At 25.4% G+C, this 20,619-nt stretch overlaps 1 protein-coding gene and 15 non-coding genes across 16 annotated transcripts; 13 read left to right on the plus strand and 3 right to left on the minus strand.

Annotated features, from left to right (window-relative positions):
* The first annotated feature begins 293 nt into the window (after positions 1–293).
* On the plus strand, positions 294–375 carry Trnal-aag (transfer RNA leucine (anticodon AAG)). Its single transcript has one exon. It is a non-coding gene; the product is annotated as a tRNA-Leu (tRNA).
* Positions 376–1,894: 1,519 nt separating this feature from the next.
* Trnat-agu (transfer RNA threonine (anticodon AGU)) lies at positions 1,895–1,968 on the plus strand. Its single transcript has one exon. It is a non-coding gene; the product is annotated as a tRNA-Thr (tRNA).
* A 713-nt stretch (positions 1,969–2,681) lies between these two features.
* Trnat-ugu (transfer RNA threonine (anticodon UGU)) lies at positions 2,682–2,753 on the plus strand. Its single transcript has one exon. It is a non-coding gene; the product is annotated as a tRNA-Thr (tRNA).
* Positions 2,754–5,494: 2,741 nt separating this feature from the next.
* Trnai-uau (transfer RNA isoleucine (anticodon UAU)) lies at positions 5,495–5,584 on the plus strand. The gene is given in 2 exon segments: positions 5,495–5,532; positions 5,549–5,584. It is a non-coding gene; the product is annotated as a tRNA-Ile (tRNA).
* Positions 5,585–5,897: 313 nt separating this feature from the next.
* On the plus strand, positions 5,898–5,970 carry Trnam-cau (transfer RNA methionine (anticodon CAU)). Its single transcript has one exon. It is a non-coding gene; the product is annotated as a tRNA-Met (tRNA).
* Positions 5,971–6,237: 267 nt separating this feature from the next.
* Positions 6,238–6,310, minus strand: Trnav-uac (transfer RNA valine (anticodon UAC)). Its single transcript has one exon. It is a non-coding gene; the product is annotated as a tRNA-Val (tRNA).
* Positions 6,311–9,543: 3,233 nt separating this feature from the next.
* On the plus strand, positions 9,544–9,615 carry Trnap-ugg (transfer RNA proline (anticodon UGG)). The gene has a single exon. It is a non-coding gene; the product is annotated as a tRNA-Pro (tRNA).
* Positions 9,616–10,308: 693 nt separating this feature from the next.
* On the plus strand, positions 10,309–10,390 carry Trnal-aag (transfer RNA leucine (anticodon AAG)). The gene has a single exon. It is a non-coding gene; the product is annotated as a tRNA-Leu (tRNA).
* A 1,575-nt stretch (positions 10,391–11,965) lies between these two features.
* Trnat-agu (transfer RNA threonine (anticodon AGU)) lies at positions 11,966–12,039 on the plus strand. Its single transcript has one exon. It is a non-coding gene; the product is annotated as a tRNA-Thr (tRNA).
* A 91-nt stretch (positions 12,040–12,130) lies between these two features.
* On the plus strand, positions 12,131–12,203 carry Trnam-cau (transfer RNA methionine (anticodon CAU)). The gene has a single exon. It is a non-coding gene; the product is annotated as a tRNA-Met (tRNA).
* Positions 12,204–12,786: 583 nt separating this feature from the next.
* Trnat-ugu (transfer RNA threonine (anticodon UGU)) lies at positions 12,787–12,858 on the plus strand. Its single transcript has one exon. It is a non-coding gene; the product is annotated as a tRNA-Thr (tRNA).
* Positions 12,859–16,456: 3,598 nt separating this feature from the next.
* Positions 16,457–16,546, plus strand: Trnai-uau (transfer RNA isoleucine (anticodon UAU)). Its single transcript is given in 2 exon segments — positions 16,457–16,494; positions 16,511–16,546. It is a non-coding gene; the product is annotated as a tRNA-Ile (tRNA).
* A 413-nt stretch (positions 16,547–16,959) lies between these two features.
* Trnav-aac (transfer RNA valine (anticodon AAC)) lies at positions 16,960–17,032 on the plus strand. Its single transcript has one exon. It is a non-coding gene; the product is annotated as a tRNA-Val (tRNA).
* Positions 17,033–17,396: 364 nt separating this feature from the next.
* On the plus strand, positions 17,397–17,478 carry Trnas-aga (transfer RNA serine (anticodon AGA)). The gene has a single exon. It is a non-coding gene; the product is annotated as a tRNA-Ser (tRNA).
* LOC145836959 (lymphoid-specific helicase-like) lies at positions 17,435–19,809 on the minus strand (the record flags this gene model as incomplete). The annotated part of the gene is given in 5 exon segments (XM_082944727.1): positions 17,435–17,485; positions 17,907–18,065; positions 18,452–18,550; positions 18,925–19,038; positions 19,711–19,809. Coding segments are annotated over 5 exon segments (522 nt in total), but the record flags the coding sequence as incomplete, so codon positions are not given.
* A 215-nt stretch (positions 19,810–20,024) lies between these two features.
* Trnaq-cug (transfer RNA glutamine (anticodon CUG)) lies at positions 20,025–20,096 on the minus strand. Its single transcript has one exon. It is a non-coding gene; the product is annotated as a tRNA-Gln (tRNA).
* Between the last annotated feature and the right edge of the window lie 523 nt (positions 20,097–20,619).

Below are 20,619 nucleotides of genomic sequence, written 5' to 3' on the forward strand. Positions count from 1 at the left end.
TTTAAAAATTGAGGTTGTTTATTGCTATTAGTATATAAAAATAGTAATACTTTATGTACTTGTTGCTTATTATATAAAAACATATTGAACTAAATTTTTGTCTGGACAAAGTTATGACTAAATAGCTCGTCTTGCAAACTATAAAAACATTACTTAAAAACACAGTTTATACTAAGTTTGATATTTTAGTTAAAAAATTATCTCATTTACTTTAAAACGTTTTCACATTCTTACTAGATATAAGTAAACTTAAGCTTAAGTTTATAATTTGCACATATTGCATCTTGTCAAGTGGTAGCATGGCCGAGCGGTCTAAGGCGCTGGATTAAGGCTCCAGTCTCTTCGGAGGCGTGGGTTCGAATCCCACTGCTGCCATACCTTTTTTACTGAACTACTATAATTTTACTGATGTTGAATAAGAGTATTTCAAACAACTCAGTAACAAATTATGTTTGAGTTTGGTAATGGTGAGGCCAAACTTTTTAATTTATAAAAATAAATATGTAATTTTATAAATTGCTTTGTTATTCATAAAATTAAGTTAATAAGGATCAATACAAACAAAAAAAAGTTGTTTCAATAAGCAGTTGTAATTGAATTTGCAATTTTATTTAAAATAAACTTATTATAAAGTCAAAAATTTATTGCAAAGTATTATAATATACTTTAGTTTATTATATAAGTAAACAATATTTACTTAAATATTCTGTTCACATGTAACTTTAACAAGAAACGTATATATATATATATATATTTCTAGCATAAATATAAACAAATATAATTGAAAATTGCAAACCCATTTATCAAAATTTCCTTGATTCTTAAAGCAAAAACTATTTTATATAGTATGAAAATTTACAGATAGGTATACTTAAATTATAAAATTTGAATTATTTTATTCAAGATACTTAGAGTAAATTTAAAATTTTGAGTAACTATGTTTTATTAAACGCACAGCTATAAAACATTATATTGTTGAAATTTAAAAGTTTTGCTATTGTTTTAGGTTTAATTCTATATAACTTATTTTATTTTTATAGTTTATTGATATTTTTTGTCTGTGTTAAAACATTTTCCTTAAATGCCTGTTAAAGTAGTATATAAATATAAAAAGTATAAGATACTTTATAATTAATTGAAAAAAACTAGCTTGTATTTATTGTTTATTTTCAATGTTTATCCTACGTTGTAATAACATCATTTTTATCTGTTTAAAAATATTGTGCTTAAATGTTTATTGTTTTGATAGGCTGCAAAAATAGTTGAAAACAATCAAATTATGTTTCTTTAATTAGTTTAAATATTAATAAAAAATATTTTATCAAATTTTTATACAAATCCACAAGTTTCATTAAGAAATAAATAAAGAAGTTTCATTTAAGTACCATTATCATTGCTAACAACAACAATTTTATAGATTGGACAAAAATTTTCAAATGTACTATCAATGTAATTTTTTGCTATAAAAAGTATTAGGTAAGATTTAAAAACTCATAACATACACTTGGTACTTTTGGTTTAAAATAATGTCAAAGTTCGCTTATTAATATTAATTGCTATTGAGACACACTTAACAAGTTTAAATTAATTTAGGAAAGTTATTACTTTTTTTAATTATTTAAGTTATATTAAACTTAACTTACAAGCTATTTTAGTTGTATTTAGTGAAGTGGATCAAACAGGTTTTGTATTTGTTGTTTACATTATAACGCTTAAGTAAACATACACTTAACTTAGTACACTGTAAAACATTAATTAAAACTTTAAGCAAATAAAATGTACATCACATGTTATTGAAACAAACTACAAGTATTAACTTTATACAAGTCAAATATAAATGACCAAATAAAGTATTTATGTATTTATAAACTCAGCTTTTTGTTTTCAAATGTGCGGCGCCATGGCTTAGTTGGTTAAAGCGCCTGTCTAGTAAACAGGAGATCCCGAGTTCGAATCTCGGTGGTGCCTCGTTTTTTTTTGATGTCATATTAAGTTGCATTATTACGTCACAAACGTAAGCAAACCTCATTATAATCAAAATAATATTTATTTTATCGCAGCCTCGATGGCGCAGTAGGCAGCGCGTGAGTCTCATAATCTCAAGGTCGTGAGTTCGATCCTAACTCGATGCACGTTTTTTAGTAGTTTGATATTTAATTTTTGATATACTATTAGCAATTTATATTATAATTAAACTTAAAAAAAAAATCAAAAAATATTTTTACAAACATCATTATTTTATTTACTCTTTCCAACGTTAAAATGTTAACAATACATTAAATACATATTTTACACGTGATTATTATGATATATCTATACTAAATATACTTACTTTTAAAGTAAACATATTCTAAAAATAATTTATCACTCAAGGGAAACTTGATAATTTTGAATTGTTTCAAAACTTATGCGATACAAAAAAATAAAAAATTCTGAGTTAAAACTTTAATTATTTAACATAATATACAGGTAAGTAAACTGACAAAAATTGGTTGATCAAAAAAAAGTATGTATTAGAAAAGCACTTGTCACGAAAAATAAAACTCATATAAATATTGGTGCTGTATAGTTAAAATTTCATTCTTCAGCTGCTTGAGAAAATAACTTCTTGTGCAAAACGAGCAATGGAATCATTTGCATTGTGACGTAACAATATATAACTGTTTATAAACTGTTGCTCTGCCGCCATAGCTCAGTGGCAGAGCGCTGGTCTTGTAAACCAGCGGTCGAGAGTTCAATCCTCTCTGGCGGCACTTTTTTTATTAATTACAATTGAAGTAACTACTTTTTTTTTGTTTTATGTTATATATAATTAATTTGACTTGTGTTTTTTTACGATGCAAATAGTTATTTGTACACATAGTAGTTTCACTTGAATATTAGTATAAAATTTGTTTAACTAAATGTGAAAAGCTTAAGTTTTTTGAGCTTTAATTTTTACCAAAAAAATCAAACAAATAGTAAAAAATAGTTATTTAGGTTCTTAGTACTTGTATTTTATATATGTTGTAAAACAGTAGGCATAACTTTATGTTAATTTTTACAAATTTACATTTTATTTATAAGCACAGTAAGTAAGTAACCCAAGTTTTCTTCAAACAATAATATATGATGTTGTTTTGTATATAATGTAAATATTTGTTTTGTATGGGCAAATGTTTTGTTTTTATTTAATGAAATACTTGTACGATAATAGCCATGCACAAATAATAATATGCTGCTTTTTTAATTTCAAATTTACTATTTTTATACTACAAGTATTCATTTAAGTGTATATACTTCATTTAAATAGAAAAAAAGGCACAATAAACTTATTGTATGTTTTACAATTAAGAAAGACAGCATTATAATATAAGTTAAAATACATTATTTAAATACTAGTTGTTGTATTTAAATTTCACAAATACTTAGCACTATATGATTACAAATTTTTAAATTTATTTAATTGAATTTAAAAGCAATTTGTTTACATAAATTCATTCAAACTTACTTATATACTAGAACATAATAAATAATTATAGCAACAGACCGCATAGTATAATGAGTAATTAAAATAGCACGTAAATGTTTAAACAGTTATTTGTAATAAATTTTTTTTCAAACAGCGCCACTACACGGTAAGTAGTTTTCTGACGTCAAACAACTCGGCTGATGTTAAAACCAAATACGAAGTTTGCCAGTGCTTGGACAAAATTGTTGATTGCAGGGTTCGTGCGCGTCAGGCTAAATCAGTTTTTTTCATTCAAGTTGAAAAACGTCAGGCTAAATCAGTTTTTTATTTAAAAATTTGAGAATCTCGGTTTTTCTCAGTTCAAATGCTTGAAAATTTTTCATTAAAAAAAATTGAGAAGTCTTTTTAAGATCAAATTGAGATGTGAATTTATTTCTAAATAAAGGTTTAGTTATTAAAGACCAAATCAGTCAGTTTTTGTAAAGATAAATGCTTAGAACCTTTTTTTGAATCTCTAGAAAAAAATTTAAGAATCTTCATTATTTAGTTATGATTTGATTATATATGTCATAATTATGAAAATTCATAAAAAAAAGTAATGTTTAAACATTACAGTTTAGTTCAACAACTTAGCTGTTTATTTGAGTTTTAATACTCGTGTAAGCGTTTCATTTCAAATTTTAATAAAACACGACACTGCACGTTGTTTTGTTAAAAATCTTCTAGTTATAATGTTTTTATAGTGCTTAATTAAATTGAACAATTGTGTTTAGTAAAATATATTAAAATTTTACTCTAGTAATAGATTACATATAACACTTGAATAAAACTTATCACTGAATTTGTTAAGTTAAGGGCATAGGGGGGTCAATCACCTTTTTCACAACTTAGTCTTATTTTAATGAGTTGTAACTAAGTTATGAGTTGCTTTTTGCAGGTTTTTAAAGCTTAAAATATTTTTAAGACAAAGCTGGTTGAATTCGGAGACTACAATAGTACTGGTCAAGACCCCCAATACCTAAAATGACTTATAAAGAGGATTTTCCTTACTTTAAAAAAGGTCAGGCTAAATTGGTCTCAGTCAGGCTAAATGAAAAAAAGTTCGCGCACGAACTCTGTGATTGCGTGGTTAAAACTGTTAGTTTAAAGTAAATCACAATTTAATAAAAAAACTTTTAAACAAAACTAATGAAAAAAATTATTTATACTCAAATAAAATACGAAGTTTGTTAATGTTTTTAATACATTGTTGAGTGTGTTGTTAAAACTGTAAATTAGTGTTATTCAATAAAAAAAATGTTATGTACGATATCAAACAAAAAAGATACGCTTTAAATAAAAATAATTAGAGACAAATTTTGAAATTGTTATAGGTTTGTTATTATTATTCGAATATTTCATATTAAATAATATTTTTCAGGTCGGTTATTACCAAGACGATGAAAATGTTGTTGACATCAGAGAAAAGTTAGAAGAACACGGAGAAAGTAAATTAATATAGTCAAACTATTGAAAAGGACTTAAGAAAAGCCTCAAGTATTTATAATTGAATTAAAAATGCAAACTGTTGTAATTTTTATTTGCGAATAATTGTACAATAGTGTAATTAATATACATTATAGTTTCAAGCTGTTAAACAATATTAGTTTTTATCTAAAATATATTGGCTCTGTTTTATTTATAAAGCATCAAGTATTTACTTAAATAAATTTAAACATGTAACATGCAAATAGTTTATAAACATTTGTGTAATAATTATTCTAAGATTATTAATTAAATTAATTGATAAAAATAATTAATACTAATTATTTTTAGTTTATTTAAGAATGCTATTAAGTAATATATACAAGTTCAAACTAGTTGCATATTATTTTTGGTTTTACTGATGGATTAATGTTATAAGTAAAACTTTTTAATTATTTTTTTGCCTACTTAAGTAAAGCTTGTATATTAAAATAATATGTTTACATTGCATTAGAATCATACATTGTCTATTCATACAAGGTATGGTTTAAAAACAGTGGTTGCCTAGTAACAAGTGTAGCTCCTGTGGCGCAATCGGTTAGCGCGCCGTACTTATATGATAGTGTCGGAGAAATGCGGAGGTTGTGAGTTCGAGCCTCACCAGGAGCACTTTTTATTTTGTTGTAGTAAATATGATAGTTAAAATGTTTAAATTATAAAAATATTTTAGACTAATGCCCTAAATGTGAAAACCTAAATGAATACTTCTTTTAATTTACTAGTAGTTTTTACTACAATGAAATAGATTCTACTAATCAGCATTTTTAAAAAGTTAAATAATATTAATGAAAAAATAAAGTAAATTAAATGGCACAAAAGTTCAATTGACTAAAGCTTTTTCTAAATGCGAATTGAGTTATATTATTTCGTCATAAACGTTAGCAAACCTCATTATAATCAAAATAATGTTCAATTTACCGTAGCCTCGATGGCGCAGTAGGCAGCGCGTGAGTCTCATAATCTCAAGGTCGTGAGTTCGATCCTCACTCGAGGCACGTTTTTAGCATTGTTTTGCTTATATAATATTTTTTACTTTTGTAAAACAGTTTTTAATTCTTAGCTACGCGTTGTAATAGTCAATTTTACACGCGTAGCTAAACCAGTTTAAGCACTCAATCTCTTAATCCTAATTTTTATAATAGAAATTTTTTTAATGTGTTTTGATCTTTAAAAAAATATCTGCAGCTAGCATAGTTTATGGGTAAATAAGCAATATAGAACTTTTGGAAATTAACTCTAATAATATTTCTCTTTAAATAAAAAGGTTCCAGCGGGGCTCGAACCCGCGACCTTCTGCGTGTAAAGCAGACGTGATAACCGCTACACTATGGAACCTGTTGAACCCGCATATTTTTTTGTGTTTATTTACGTTTGTTAAGCAACAAATGCATTTAATAATTAAGGGAATAAATGTTTTGTAAACTTTGATTTATAGTTGACTTACTTTACCAAAAAATTAATAGCCTAAGTTTAAAATATATTATATCTTTTAAATACATATAAATGTTCAGAGTTGAAGAGAACTGCAGTTTATATTTCAAAACAAACACTAATTTTTAAATTTTCCAATATTATAAAATGAATTACAATAGCTTATTAAAAATTGAAAAAAATGATATTGAACACTAAAAAAATTACTGAAAACTATAGTAAGCAATTAAATTATTCCCTACTAAAAAATTAAAAATGTACACATGGACTAGAAAAAAAGTTTCATTAAAATAATTGAAAAAAATATCTAAGTGTGTGCTTGATTTTTTTTTCAATTGATAATATTTTTAGACTTCGATATTTGTAATAACAAAATAGCTCCTAATTTATGTAAAAACAATTATAGACAATAAAACAGATAAACAATAAAATAACTTATGTTGTACTAAAATGTCTTATTTTTTTAACTAAAACATAAGCACCAATTAAAATAAAATTAGTGATAGATATCTTTATTGTTAATATTTGAATTTAGATTTTACAAGTTTTGTTTAAATAATTAGTTATGTTATGTAAATAATTATTGTTAACATGAACTTAAATGTATTAATTTATACGTAAGCTTTTTATTATATGTAAAAGATAATCTATACGATGTATTTTTTTTATTTGAAAAATAATTATTCAAAAAATTATTTTGATAATTAGTTTCTTTTCATCACATTAATTTAATTAACTAAAAAAATGTGTTTTTTTATTCTTTTGTTTACAGACATGTTTGATATTTTTAGATTTCCAATAGAGGTAGTCTTTTTGTTACGTGTTTTAGAAGAAAAAGATAATTCATAAGAAAAACGTCGAAACGGCGGTGGTGTTGAAAGCGAGCGTGCCGCTGGTCGACTGGGGATGCGTTTCGAGCTTGGGGAATTCCCAAGAAGAAGAAAATAAGGACCAGGGTGATGTTTGTGAAGGGTTGAACAATTCTCAAGATCTTTTTGCGACCTGTGAACCCGAAAAAGGTCGGTGAAGATAGTTTTGTAGTTTTAATTTTAAAAGTATTTTTCTTTGTAATGGTCAAGATTAAGAATATGTATTTGTTATTGAAAATGTATAGTCTGTATGTGTTTATCATCGATGTTTAAAAGATAAATAAAACGATTTTTTATAAAATGAGAAGCAACTTTGCATAGATTTTTTATTAGTCTTTTTCCGTTAGATTATAATTTTAACGTTAGTTACTAACTAGTTGCTTTTAATTGTCTTAAATTGAGTAAAAATAATAAATTACATAGTTCTTTATTAAAGTTTATTAAACTAAGTTTCAAAGTACTGTTAATTTGATTAATATTTAATTTAATTTTAAATTTTTAAGTTACTTTTTACGTTTAAAAGGTTTTTGAGCGAACTTTTATACGGTGTTTAGGCTGTTTTTTTTTTGTGTTTATTAAAGAATTAAAAAGTTTATAAATTAGTTTGTTCAATTCAACTTTGAATGTTTACAAATTGTAGAGACAGAAGGTTGTGATTTTTGGTCAAATATTTCAAAAGAAATCATAAATAGAAAAAGATAATTTACTTAGATAACTATGAACAGATATAATTGTGTTTTAACATAGCACTTTATTCTAAAATTAACATACTTTGAACAACAAATCTAATTAAAAAAAAATAATGTACATTTTTTGTGTTTAAGTTTTTTCATTATTTGTAAAACAATAAAAAACTTTTTTTATTTAGATAACAATCTATCTTATTTAAACAAAAGTTGCTACGTTATAAAAAAAAAGTTTTTAATGTACAATGTTTCGTATTTAAGTTTGTTCTTTAATAATATTGAAAATAAATTTAAACAGAGCTACTAAGGATTCAACAGATGTTAAGAATAAAAAAGTAAGTACATATTTTTTAAAGAATGATAGTATCAACTGTATTTAATCAGTGTTTTTATTAACCAGATAAACTATAAAGTTTAAACAAAATTACTACAATTATGTTTTTTAGTGTTTTATTTGAAATCTTTAATGAAAATATTATATAAAATTTTTTTTTAGTATGACTGTTTTGTAAAACTTTAATGTTAAAATTTTGTTTCCAGTCACAAGTTTAAGTACCTTAATTATTTACATTAAAAAATTAAACTTTTCAAAGTTGTTTAAGATTTTCTTATTGTTAATAATTAGTAATTAACATAGAAGTGTAGACTATTAAAGCATTTAAACTTAAATAAAGAATTAAGTAAAATAACTTCTGAATTTAAGTTGAATAAAATTGCAATTAAATAAAATTATTTATAAAAAATATCCTGTTCAAAATATTTTTGTATTTATTTATTATGTTTTTAAAATTTATATTTCTAGTTAACTTTTTTACTATCCTTTAAATACTACATTTTATTTATTGTTTAAGTGTTTTCAAGTAGCTATTCGTTTATATTTTAACAAGTATAAGTATTATTATAATATAATTTATAAACTTATAAACTCTTACAATATTTTGTACAGTTCAAAGAAGATTTATCAAATTCACAAAGCAGTTCAATTGGCAACGGTTCACAGTGAGTTTTAAACTTTTTAACTGTCTTTAAAAACCTTAACTTGAATGTTTTTTTAACATTTTCAACTGGTTTATTTTTGTATTTATCATACTGAGTGAATAAATGCAAAGTCACTACAGTTTCATTATTAGACAAACTACTTTTTATAATAAGTTTATACTATTTGAATTCTTATAAACAAACTTTAATTTAAAGCTGCAGCTTGTAAAAATAAAAGTCAGTTATAAGAAACAGTTTTTTTACATTTTAATTAACCAGGCACGTTGTGCTAGGTATTTGTAAATAATATTAAACTAAGTATTTTTGCCGCTTTTATTTCGGTCAGAAGATAATTTATGAGAAGTTAAGATGTAGATACTTAAAAAGTTTGCATTAAATAAAAAACTTACGCTAAAATAGCAATAAAGGTCCTACCGAGACTTGCACTTGGATCACAGTCCTGTGTGCTGACCATTACACCATAGGACCGCACGCTGAAATGTTGTTAACAGTTATTATATGGCTAATACAACGCGCATATGAATTCACGGCGTTTATGACGTAACAATACTATAAAAATACGCGCTTGTCGAAGTTTACAAGTGGCTCGTTGGTCTAGGGGTATGATTCTCGCTTTGGGTGCGAGAAGTCCCGGGTTCAAATCCCGGACGAGCCCGTTTTGTTTATTTTATTTGTATACTTACACTGTTCTTATACTTAATTATGAATTTTTAGTTTATTATTGTAAATATTTGTTCGTTTTAAACTTTTTTATACTGGTTTTTAAAACTAAAAAAATATTAGTTTGTAATATACCTTGTAAATACTATTATAATAATCCATATTTGTAAACTTGTTCTAGTTCCAATCAAAACTAGTAAAAACTTAATAGGTTATGAAATATTTTTTTACTAGAAGTTCACTAGTACTAGTAGTTGTTTAAAAAACTTACTTATTTACATTCTACAGTTCATATTTAATTATTAGAAAAAAGTGTTTAGAAAAGTTGGAAAAGTATTAAAGCTAAGTATTGTACACCCAGCAATAAAATATTGTATCAAACTAAAACAAAGTTTTAAAAATTGAGGTTGTTTATTGCTATTATTATATAAAAATAGTAATATTTTATGTACTTGTTGCTTATTATATAAAAAAACATATTGAACTAACTTTTTGTCTGGACAAAGTTATGACTAAGTAGCTCGTCTTGCAAACTATAAAAACATTACTCAAAAACATAGTATATACTAAGTTTGATATTTTATTTTAAAAATTATCTCATTTACTTAAAAACGTTTGCACATTCTCACTAGATATAAGTAAAATTAAGCTTTAGTTTATAATTTTCACATATCGCTTGTTACCAAGTGGTAGCATGGCCGAGCGGTCTAAGGCGCTGGATTAAGGCTCCAGTCTCCTCGGAGGCGTGGGTTCGAATCCCACTGCTGCCACACCTTTTTTATTGTACCACTATAGTTTTACTGATGTTGAATAAGAGTGTTTCACACAACTCAGTAACAAATTTTGTTTAAATTTGGTAAATGGTGAGGCCAAACTTTTTAGTTTATAAAAAAAAATATGTAATTTTATAAATTGCTTTGTTATTCATAAAAGTAAGTTAATAAGGATCAATACAAACAACAAAAAGTTGTTACAATAAGCAGTTGTAATTGAATTTGCAATTTTATTTAAAATAAACTTATTAAAAAGTCAAAAATTTATTGCAAAGTATTATAAAATACTTTAGTTTATTATATAAGTAAACAATATTTACTTAAATATTCTGTTCACATGTAACTTTAACAAGAAACGTATATATATGTATATATATGTATATATATATATATTTTTATCAAACAAATTATACAGTAATCTTCCTTTATTCTACCAACATATGTTTCTGTGTGTCAACGAATCAACACACTTCAACTGGGTTGTTAATAGGAAAAATAACTAATTAGGAAAGAGTTATCTTTCCTATTAACAACCCAGTTGAAGTGTGTTGATTCGTTGACACACAGAAACATATGTTGGTAGAATAAAGGAAGATTACTGTATAATTTGTTTTTATTTATATTCCGGTGAAGTTACTTCACTAGGATCTTTTGTTAGCAAACAATTAAAACTATATTTTGAACAGTTATATATTTTTATCTAATTATATAAAAACTATAATTTAAACAGCTGTTTCACACATTGAAATGTAAAATTTCATGTGATCGTCAGTAAGTTACAGTTTATTATGATAATGGACAGAAATTTCGATTTTAGAATTTTTATAATAATCGTGACGTAGTAATAGTACAGTTTATTGTACGATTAGCTGAATTTGAAATACGCTGTGAATGTTATTTTATGCTTTTTAAGAAAGTTTTAAAAGGTTATTTTGGAAAAATGTTTTAAGCTATTAGAAAAAGTTTTTTAGACTGTTGGGAAAAATGTTATAAAATACTCGTGTTTGCCGCTTCGATTTTATTTTGTTTTAATATTTAGTTGGTTTTAATTTTGTTAAAAAAGTGTTTTTGATAATGGATGCATATGTTTTGTCTTTCGCTTTTCTTGTTTAGTGTTACGTTCTTATCTGACTTTTCGATTTCTATTTTTTCTAAGTTACAAAGTTTGCAGCCGAATTTAGTATTGAATTTAGATTTTGTCCTGTTTAATATTTCCTATTTAATTTTGTAGTCTGTATTGTTATCTTTTAAGTTCCATATGTAATACGCTAGTTCTGTTGTGTGTCTTTTGTTAATATTGTTGAATGATGATTTGTGGTTTCTGTTTGTGATTTGTGGTTAACAAAAGACACACAACAGAACTAGCGAATTACATATGGAACTTAAAAGATAACAACTTAAATTAAATAAACTTAGTTTATTACACTGTAAAACATTAATAAAAATTTTAGATAAATAAAATGTACATCATATCATTATTTAAGCAAACTACAAGTTTATACAAGTCAATTGTTAATGAGCAAATAAAGTACTTATGTATTTATAAACTCGGCTTTTTGTTGTCAAATGTGCGGCGCCATGGCTTAGTTGGTTAAAGCGCCTGTCTAGTAAACAGGAGATCCCGAGTTCGAATCTCGGTGGTGCCTCGTTTTTTTTTGATGTCATATTAAGTTGCATTATTACGTCACAAACGTAAGCAAACCTCAATATAAACACAATATTATTGGTTCTACCGTAGCCTCGATGGCGCAGTAGGCAGCGCGTGAGTCTCATAATCTCAAGGTCGTGAGTTCGATCCTCACTCGAGGCACGCTTTTTGTTACTGGTTTGCTAGTTTGATGATTTAACCTTGATGTACTATTAGCAATTTCTTATATAATTTAACTTTAAAATAGGTCAAAAATTTGTTTTTAAACATCATTATTTAAGCTATACTCTTTCAAAGGTTAAAATGTAAACAATATATTAAACACACTTTTTACACGTAATTATTATGAAATATCTATAATATACTAATTATACTTATTTTCAAAGTAAACCTATTCTTAAGATAATGTATAAGTCAAGGGAAATTGATAACTTTGAATTGCGTCAAAACTTATACAATAATTTACGACAAAGTTTAATAATCTGAGTTTAAACTTTAATAATATTAACACGATATATAGGTAAGTAAACTGACAAAATTTTGATTAATTAAAAAAAAAGATATTAGAAAAGCACTTGTCATGAAAAATTAAACTCAAATAAATATTGGTGCTGTACAGTTAGAATTTCATTCTTCAGCTGCTTGAGAAAATAACTTCTTATGCAAAACAAGCAATGAAATCACTTGCATTGTGACGTAACAATATACAACTATTTATAATTTGACTGTTACAATTGAAATACAAGCCGCCATAGCTCAGTGGCAGAGCGCTGGTCTTGTAAACCAGCGGTCGAGAGTTCAATCCTCTCTGGCGGCACTTTTTTGTTTATTACGTTTAAAATATTTCTTTTTTTCAATTTTGTTTTCATTTTTTATATAATTAAATTGACTTGTGTTGTTTTACAATCAAACATATTTTTTGTGCACCATATAGTTTCACTTGAGTATTTATTATTTATTTATATATTTATCTAACCTCACAATAATTAAAAGTGATAAAAATAGTGCGTATAAGTCTAAACAGTTATTCAAATTAATAATGATTTTAACAAACAGCGCCACCATACGGTAAGAAATTTTCTGATGTCTAAAAACTCGGTTGATGTTAAAACAAAATACGAAGTTTGCCAGTGCTTGGACAAAATTGTCGATTGTGTTGTTAAAACTGTTAGTTTAAAGTAAATAAAAATTTAGTAAAAAACTTTCGAATAAAAATAACTAAAAAATTATTTAGACTCAAACAAAATACGAAGTTTGCCAATATTTGAATCATATTATTTAAATGTGTTGTTAAAACTATTAGTTAGAATTATTCAAATAAGCTAAAAAATTTTATGTATGATATTAAACAAAAAAGAAACATTTTAAATAAAAATAATTAATTAGAGTTGTGACAAAATTTTAAATTGTTATAGGTTAGTTATTATTATTCAAATATTTTATATGAAATAATTAATTTTATGTTTGATAGGTCGGTTATTACCAAGACGATGAAAATGTTGTTGACGTCAGAGGAAAGTTAGAAGAACACGGAGAAAGTAAATTAACTTAAATAATATTTAATACTAATTAACTAATTTTTAAATTTGAAGAACGTGGAAAAAGTAAATTAACTTAAATAATATTTAAATACTAATTAACTAATTGTTGAATCAGAAGAACACGGAGAAAGTAAATTAACTTAATTAATATTTAAATACTAATTAATTATTAAATTATAAGAATATGGAGAAAGTAAGTAAAAAAAATATTTAAATAATAATTAATTAATTATAAAATTATAAGAACACGGAGAAAGTAAATTAACTTAAATAATATTTGAATACTAATTCACTAATTATTAAATTAAAAGAATGTTGAGAAAGTTAATATAGATAAGTATTAACAAATAATAAGTTAAAATCTAAACAAATATTAATTTGGTGAACATTTAAGTTTTTAGGCTAAAATAAAATATAAATAAGTTTTAAAACTAGTTCTAATGTATACATAACAAGTATCAAAAAACATTTTAATTTGTTTAAAAAAAGCTATCAAGCTGTTAAAGTAAATAAAATAGTAGTTTTATAGCTGAAAAAGTTTTCTACCTTGTTAAAACTTTTTAAATTAATTAAAACATAAAGCAATTTATTTAGACTATATATCAATTATTTATTTTAGTTTTGGCAATAAAAGACGTCCAAACGAGGCAAGAAGACAATACAGATATGACGTCACAAACGGAAGAAGATGAAGCTTCTGTTACGTCACACAAAGATATGGTTACGTCACACAAGGATATTGTTACGTCAGACGAGGAAGAGGAAGTATTGTACGAGCGGCGCGAAGCCACAAAAGTTAAAAAATTGATAATGATTATAAGTTTTTTATTAAATTAATCTGGGAATTGTTCTGACATGTTTTATAAAAAGTCTAAATTTGTATTTTGAAAATATTTGAAAATAAACGCATTTATTAGGTAGCAATGGAATAACTACATTAATTGAAAAAAAAAACTCGATTATGACTTATTTTAGATCGTTGATGACGATATAGTTTTAAGGATTCTTCATAAAAGAATAAAATTTAAAATAAGTGCATACAGCGTAACAAAAATATCCAAGTAAGAAAGTTATAAATAAATGAATTATGACGCCAGGGCAATTATGACGACATAGGGTTTGAGAAACTGGGAAGAATCTGGAGTTCATCAAGATAGAAACAATAAGCATAATCAACTAATAAAACTGAACAAATTATAAAACTTAACATCTATAATGAATTTTTAACTTTTCCAAGATTTTAAAATATATGCTTCTTCTTAACCTTTTTTGGTATATTATCAAAATTTGTATTTTATGCCCGATTTTTGTTATTTTCATTTTTTAATAATTTATTTTATATAATTTTGTGTTTTTTATATATTCTCTACTATCACTGTTACTCCTAACTCTTACCCTCGATCGGTAAGCGGTTCTCGAATTTGACTGAGTGGATTTTGATCGTGGGTGGATTTTAACGTGTTTTAGCACTTTTTGGAAGATTACTAATAAATTTACACCTTTTTGGAAGGTTATTACTAAACTTACTTCTTTTTGGAATGTTATTACCAAATTTACCCCAACCTACAAAATAATTTTTAATTTAGAAGATTAGTTAGATTTTTTGAACTTTAAGCTCATTGAAAATAAATAATCGTAAAATATAAAGAGTTTAATTAACTTAAAAAAATTACAGTTTAATACTAAATTATAAATTAAAAATACATTATCAAATTTACATAACTTGTTATAAAGAAAATTTACCCCTTAAAACAAGGGAATTTTCTCCCAGGGAATTTACTCCATGTTAAGAACCGCTGTGCTATTACATCTCTTGGCACAGGGTAACAACAATGTAAATAATTCAAAATACTTAATATATGAAAGTTGTCATCATTTCAGGGCAATTATGACGACATAAAGTTCGAAAAAGTGGGAGAGAATTTGGAGTATATCAAGATGCTGGAAATGAGGTTTGAGAAGGAAAGAAAATTTAATGAGGAAATAAAAGAAGCGAAAAGACTGAAAGAGAGTTTGTTTTTTAATGAAAAATAAATTAAAAACAAGTATATAAGATAAGTATACAAGTAAAAATTAAAAACAAAAACAGATAAGTTGTTAGTAAAGCTATTTTTCCGTTAGATAATTTTTGTGTTTAAGTTCAGTAGAAATACTAGAATTTTTTTTTAAGCTAAAATATAGAATAAATTAACCTACCTTATCAAAATATTTATTAAAAAAGTAAAGAAACTGGATTAAAGTTGATATATATATAAAAATGAGAAAAAAGTATGTAAAATATTATATAAAATAAGATTTTGGTCAGTAAAAATTTTAAATTTTGTTTGATTATTACGAAATATTTTATTATAACCTTGCATAACTACTGCATATTCAGTTTAAATTTTATTTTTATCACTCTTTTAAAACATCATTTATAATTTAAATTAAACTTTTGAAAAGGATTTAAAGAAAGGCTCAAGTATTAAATGATTATATAAAAAATGCAAACTGTTGTAATTTTTATTTGCGAATAATTGTACAATAGTGTAATATACATTATAGTTTCAAGCTTTTAAACAATATTATTTTTTATCTGAAATATATTGGCTCTGTTTTATTTATAAAGCATCAAGTATTTACTTTAACAAATTTAAACATGTAAAATAACATTTAAACATGTATGTTTATATATAAAGTTCTACAAATGTTTATATAAGAATGCTATTAAGCAGTATAGAAAAATTTAATCTATTTGCATAATACTTTTGGCGTCTTACACCTACTAAATTAACTCATGCTATTTAAAAAAGATGTTTACATGCTTTAAAATCAAACACTGTTCATTCATACAAAAAATGATTTAAAATCAATAGTTGCCGAGCAACATGCGTAGCTCCTGTGGCGCAATCGGTTAGCGCGCCGTACTTATATGATAGTATCGGAGAAATGCGGAGGTTGTGAGTTCGAGCCTCACCAGGAGCACTTTTATTTCATTATAGTTTTGAAATGATTGAAAATTTTGAAATTAAAAAATATTTTAGACTAATACCCTAAATGTGAATACCGAAATAAAAGTTATCTTATTTTACTAGAAGTTTTTCTAGTAATCAACATTTTGATAATAAAAAAAAAGTGTACATTAAACGGCCCAAAATTTAGCTGATTGAAAAACAGTGAGTTTATAAAGTATAAAGTTTTATCAATCTATAAGGTAACTAGTTCTGAAAAGCTATAACTACGGCCTTGCTTAAACTTTTTCATTACTTGAATAAAGACTGGTTTGCAGATAAACTTTAATATACCACAAGTTGAATTCAACTTCACACAAAACTCGTTGAAGCTGCTTTAATACGTCACAATGCTTTATAATCTTATAAAACTTGCCCTCATCACAAGTTTCCGTAGTGTAGCGGTTATCACGTTCGCCTAACACGCGAAACGTCCCCGGTTCGAGCCCGGGCGGAAACATTTTTGTTAATACTTACACTTTAGTTTTACTTTTTAAACTAGCTAAGACATAAATATATTTTTTCTGTTTATAAAGGTTTCATACCTCATTAAAATGTTATAATCATAATATTTTATTTTAAAACTATATACATTAAAGATATAAAAAAATTCCAAACTTGATTTACATCTCGCCATACTAAAAGTTATCTGCATTTTAATAGTAAAACAAATATAATTTTTAGTTTTCACGTATTAAATAACTTCTAATCCTAATTTTTTTTATAATTAAGAGCCTATTTTCTATTAGCATGAAATATTAAAGTTTACTAAAGTAATCTACAAAAATCATCTTTATAATATCATTGACATGCCCTCATTGCAAGTCGTTGTGGCCGAGTGGTTAAGGCGATTGACTAGAAATCAATTGGGCTCTGCCCGCGCAGGTTCGAATCCTGCCGACGACGCCTTTTTCTTATTTACATCAGTAAATTAATTTTATGAAATATTCATTAAGCTTTTGTTAGTAAATTGTTAGAATCGAGTATAACAAATAACATTTTTTCTAAACAGAAGGTCTTTTCATCATACAAATTACACTTATCAATTTCATTGAATTTTATTAAGTTAAACTTTTTAGTTAAACTTTAAAGATAACCGAAGGTTTTGAAATACTTCCGCTTCAATATTTACTAAAACTAATAATAAAACGAATAACTACCAAAAATTAGTTGAAAATATTTTTTATCCAACATTGCTGATGAAAGCTTTTTACAACTAACTTATGAAAATTTAAATAAACTAGATTCTGTTTTAAACAAATAAACCAACTTTACTGATAACGTAATTTAATTAGATAATAATAAAATAGGTTATTAATTTAAAACAAACAAACATTGCTGATGACGGCTTTTTCCAACGCCCTCTTGTTCTGCGCCCTGACAACGACCCTCTCGTCAACCGTTTCCATGGTAACCAGCTTGTACACCACCACGGGGCGCTCTTGTCCGATGCGGTGGCACCTGTCCGACGCCTGCATGTCGTTCTGCGGGTTCTGTGACGTCATAATTATGAGTCACAATATTTTTATATTATTTTTATATTTATTCGTCTATATTGCGCTAGTTTTGTGGAAAATTTTTTTTTAATAAGTTTAAATCTTATTTATTTAAGTTAAAGTTTAGAACTTTATAGCAAAACTATATTTAGCAACAAAAAAAGTATCTCATAATATTTAATGTTATATGAAAAATAGTCGCAGTAAAAATATAATTTTTCTTTGTTAGAAGATCAAAAAATTCTGGATTGATTAAAACATTCACAATGATTTTTTTTTATTTAAAACTATATTTTCGAAACAAACAAAAACTAACCCAGTCCGAACTAAATATAATAACAGTATAGAATTATAACAACTTATAATTTATTAAAGAAACAAACCCAGTCACTATCGAATAAAATGACAGTGTCTGCTGCAGTCAAATTAATTCCAAGACCTCCGGCTCTAGTTGAAAGAAAAAAAATGAAAAATATTCCTGTCTCTGTTGAAGGAATCCACCTGATAAATAATATTTTAATTATTTTGTTACAATTACTACTTTTAAATTTACAAACATTTTTATTTTTATTATAAATAATCACCTTCACATACAATACATGTATGTACTTGTGTCCCAATTATTTATCATTAGAAAATCTTTGATTAAGAAATATAAAAAACTAAAAACACAGGGTTTTGTTTGTTTCATAAATATTAACATATTTAAAAACAGATGTTTCAATTTAAACTTTAATTTTTAGCCACTTAAACTAAGTTGATAATGATAGAAAAATCTATATAAAAGCGATAAACATAAAAAATTGTAAAAAAATTGTAAACTATTTTATAATATAACAATCAAACAAACCAAAACAAATTTGTCATCTGGTTTAGTGCTTCCATAAAATCTTACGTAATTGTAACTTCTCAGGTCTAAAAATTCCTCTAAAACATTTAAAATACGGGTCAGTTGACTGAATATTAACACCTATAAAATATAATAAAATTAAATACTTATTTAAAACATCTAAAATTCGTATTATTTGACTGAGCATAAGTACCTAAAATTTGAAAGCATTCTTTATTTAATTAAAGTTATACTCTGTTACTTGACAGCTCCAAAACATTTTTATTTTACAAAACGTTTGAGAAATTAAAACTTACTTTTAACTTTATTAGCTGAAGTAATATTTCAATTATTTAATATAGAAGTTAATGTAAAATTTATAACACTATATGTCAAAAAATACATCTAATATTAATAATATATACTTTTATTTGTCTTAATTTTTTAATTTTTTTTTTTCAAAACTAAAAATTTAAATTAGTACTCAGAAAAATTTTAATAGCAATTTAGTATCTTAAGCCCTTTTACAATTATCTGATTTCGAATACAGTGTAGAAAAAATCTATCTTTATTTAATAAACTACTTTAAAAAGTATTTTTCTTACAAAATTAATTGTGAAAAAAATGGGTTTATTTAAGTATTTAACTTATTAAGGTGTATGTTACTGTAAGTAAAATATTGTTTAAATATTTAAAACATGTTTTCTGTTTCAAAAATTAAAACTAAATACGCAACTGTTAATGAAAGTAAGTATTTAGTAATATTATAACTACGCTTTATCTTCAAAATTCTATAAAATAAAAAATTCATACTTTGTGTCCATGTTGTTTAAGTACTGGAAGCATTCGATCCAGTAACATAAATTTTCCACTATTTTTAACTATACCATCGTCTATCTAAAAAGTTATTAAATTAAGTTCAAAGGTAACATAAAATATTTGGTTTACATCAGAAAATTTAAATTAAATACAAAAATTTTTTAAATAGAAAAAAAAAAAACAAATTCTAAAAACAAGTTTTATTTTTTATAATTGTTAATAAAAGCTTTGGTTTCAATAAAGGTTATTAAATGCAATGTTTAAATAAGACAAATGCAATTGTGTATCTTGTTTAAAATAGAAAAGCTAGGTCCTACCGAGACTTGAACTCGGATCACAGGATTCAGAGTCCTGTGTGCTAACCATTACACCATAGGACCGCACGCTGAAATATCATTAACAGCGTTTTTATAGCTAATACAATGTGCTCGCGAATTTGCGGCTTTTATGACGTAACAATGCGTATAAAAATGTGCGCTTATCGAAGCTTGCAAGTGGCTCGTTGGTCCAGGCCCTGGTCCAGGTCGTTGGAGCAAATTTTTCCCTGGACTCCAGGGAAAAATTTGCTCCAACGACCTAGTGTACGAAAAAAAAAATATTATGGAGTCATACATTATTTTTATTACAGTCAAACACCATTTTCATTCATTACGTTTTATGTTATGTCCAGGACAATTGCTTATGAATTATTGATGCAAGCCTACAGACACTTACTTTATCAACTCTACCATTTTAATAAGACTTTGCTGTGTGCTGAGATCTTCTTAAATAAAAACTTTTTTTTTGTCCTGGACAAGATGTTAAAAGGTATCCAAGTGGTGCGCGACTCGATGACCCAAAGGTTTTTTCGTGCACCAGGTCCTGGGACCAATTTTTTTTAATTTTATTTAATTTATTTAAATT

Source organism: Thalia democratica, chromosome 5, assembly GCF_965202585.1.
Source record: "Thalia democratica chromosome 5, ktThaDemo2.hap1.1, whole genome shotgun sequence".
Taxonomy (NCBI): Eukaryota; Metazoa; Chordata; class Thaliacea; order Salpida; family Salpidae; genus Thalia; species Thalia democratica.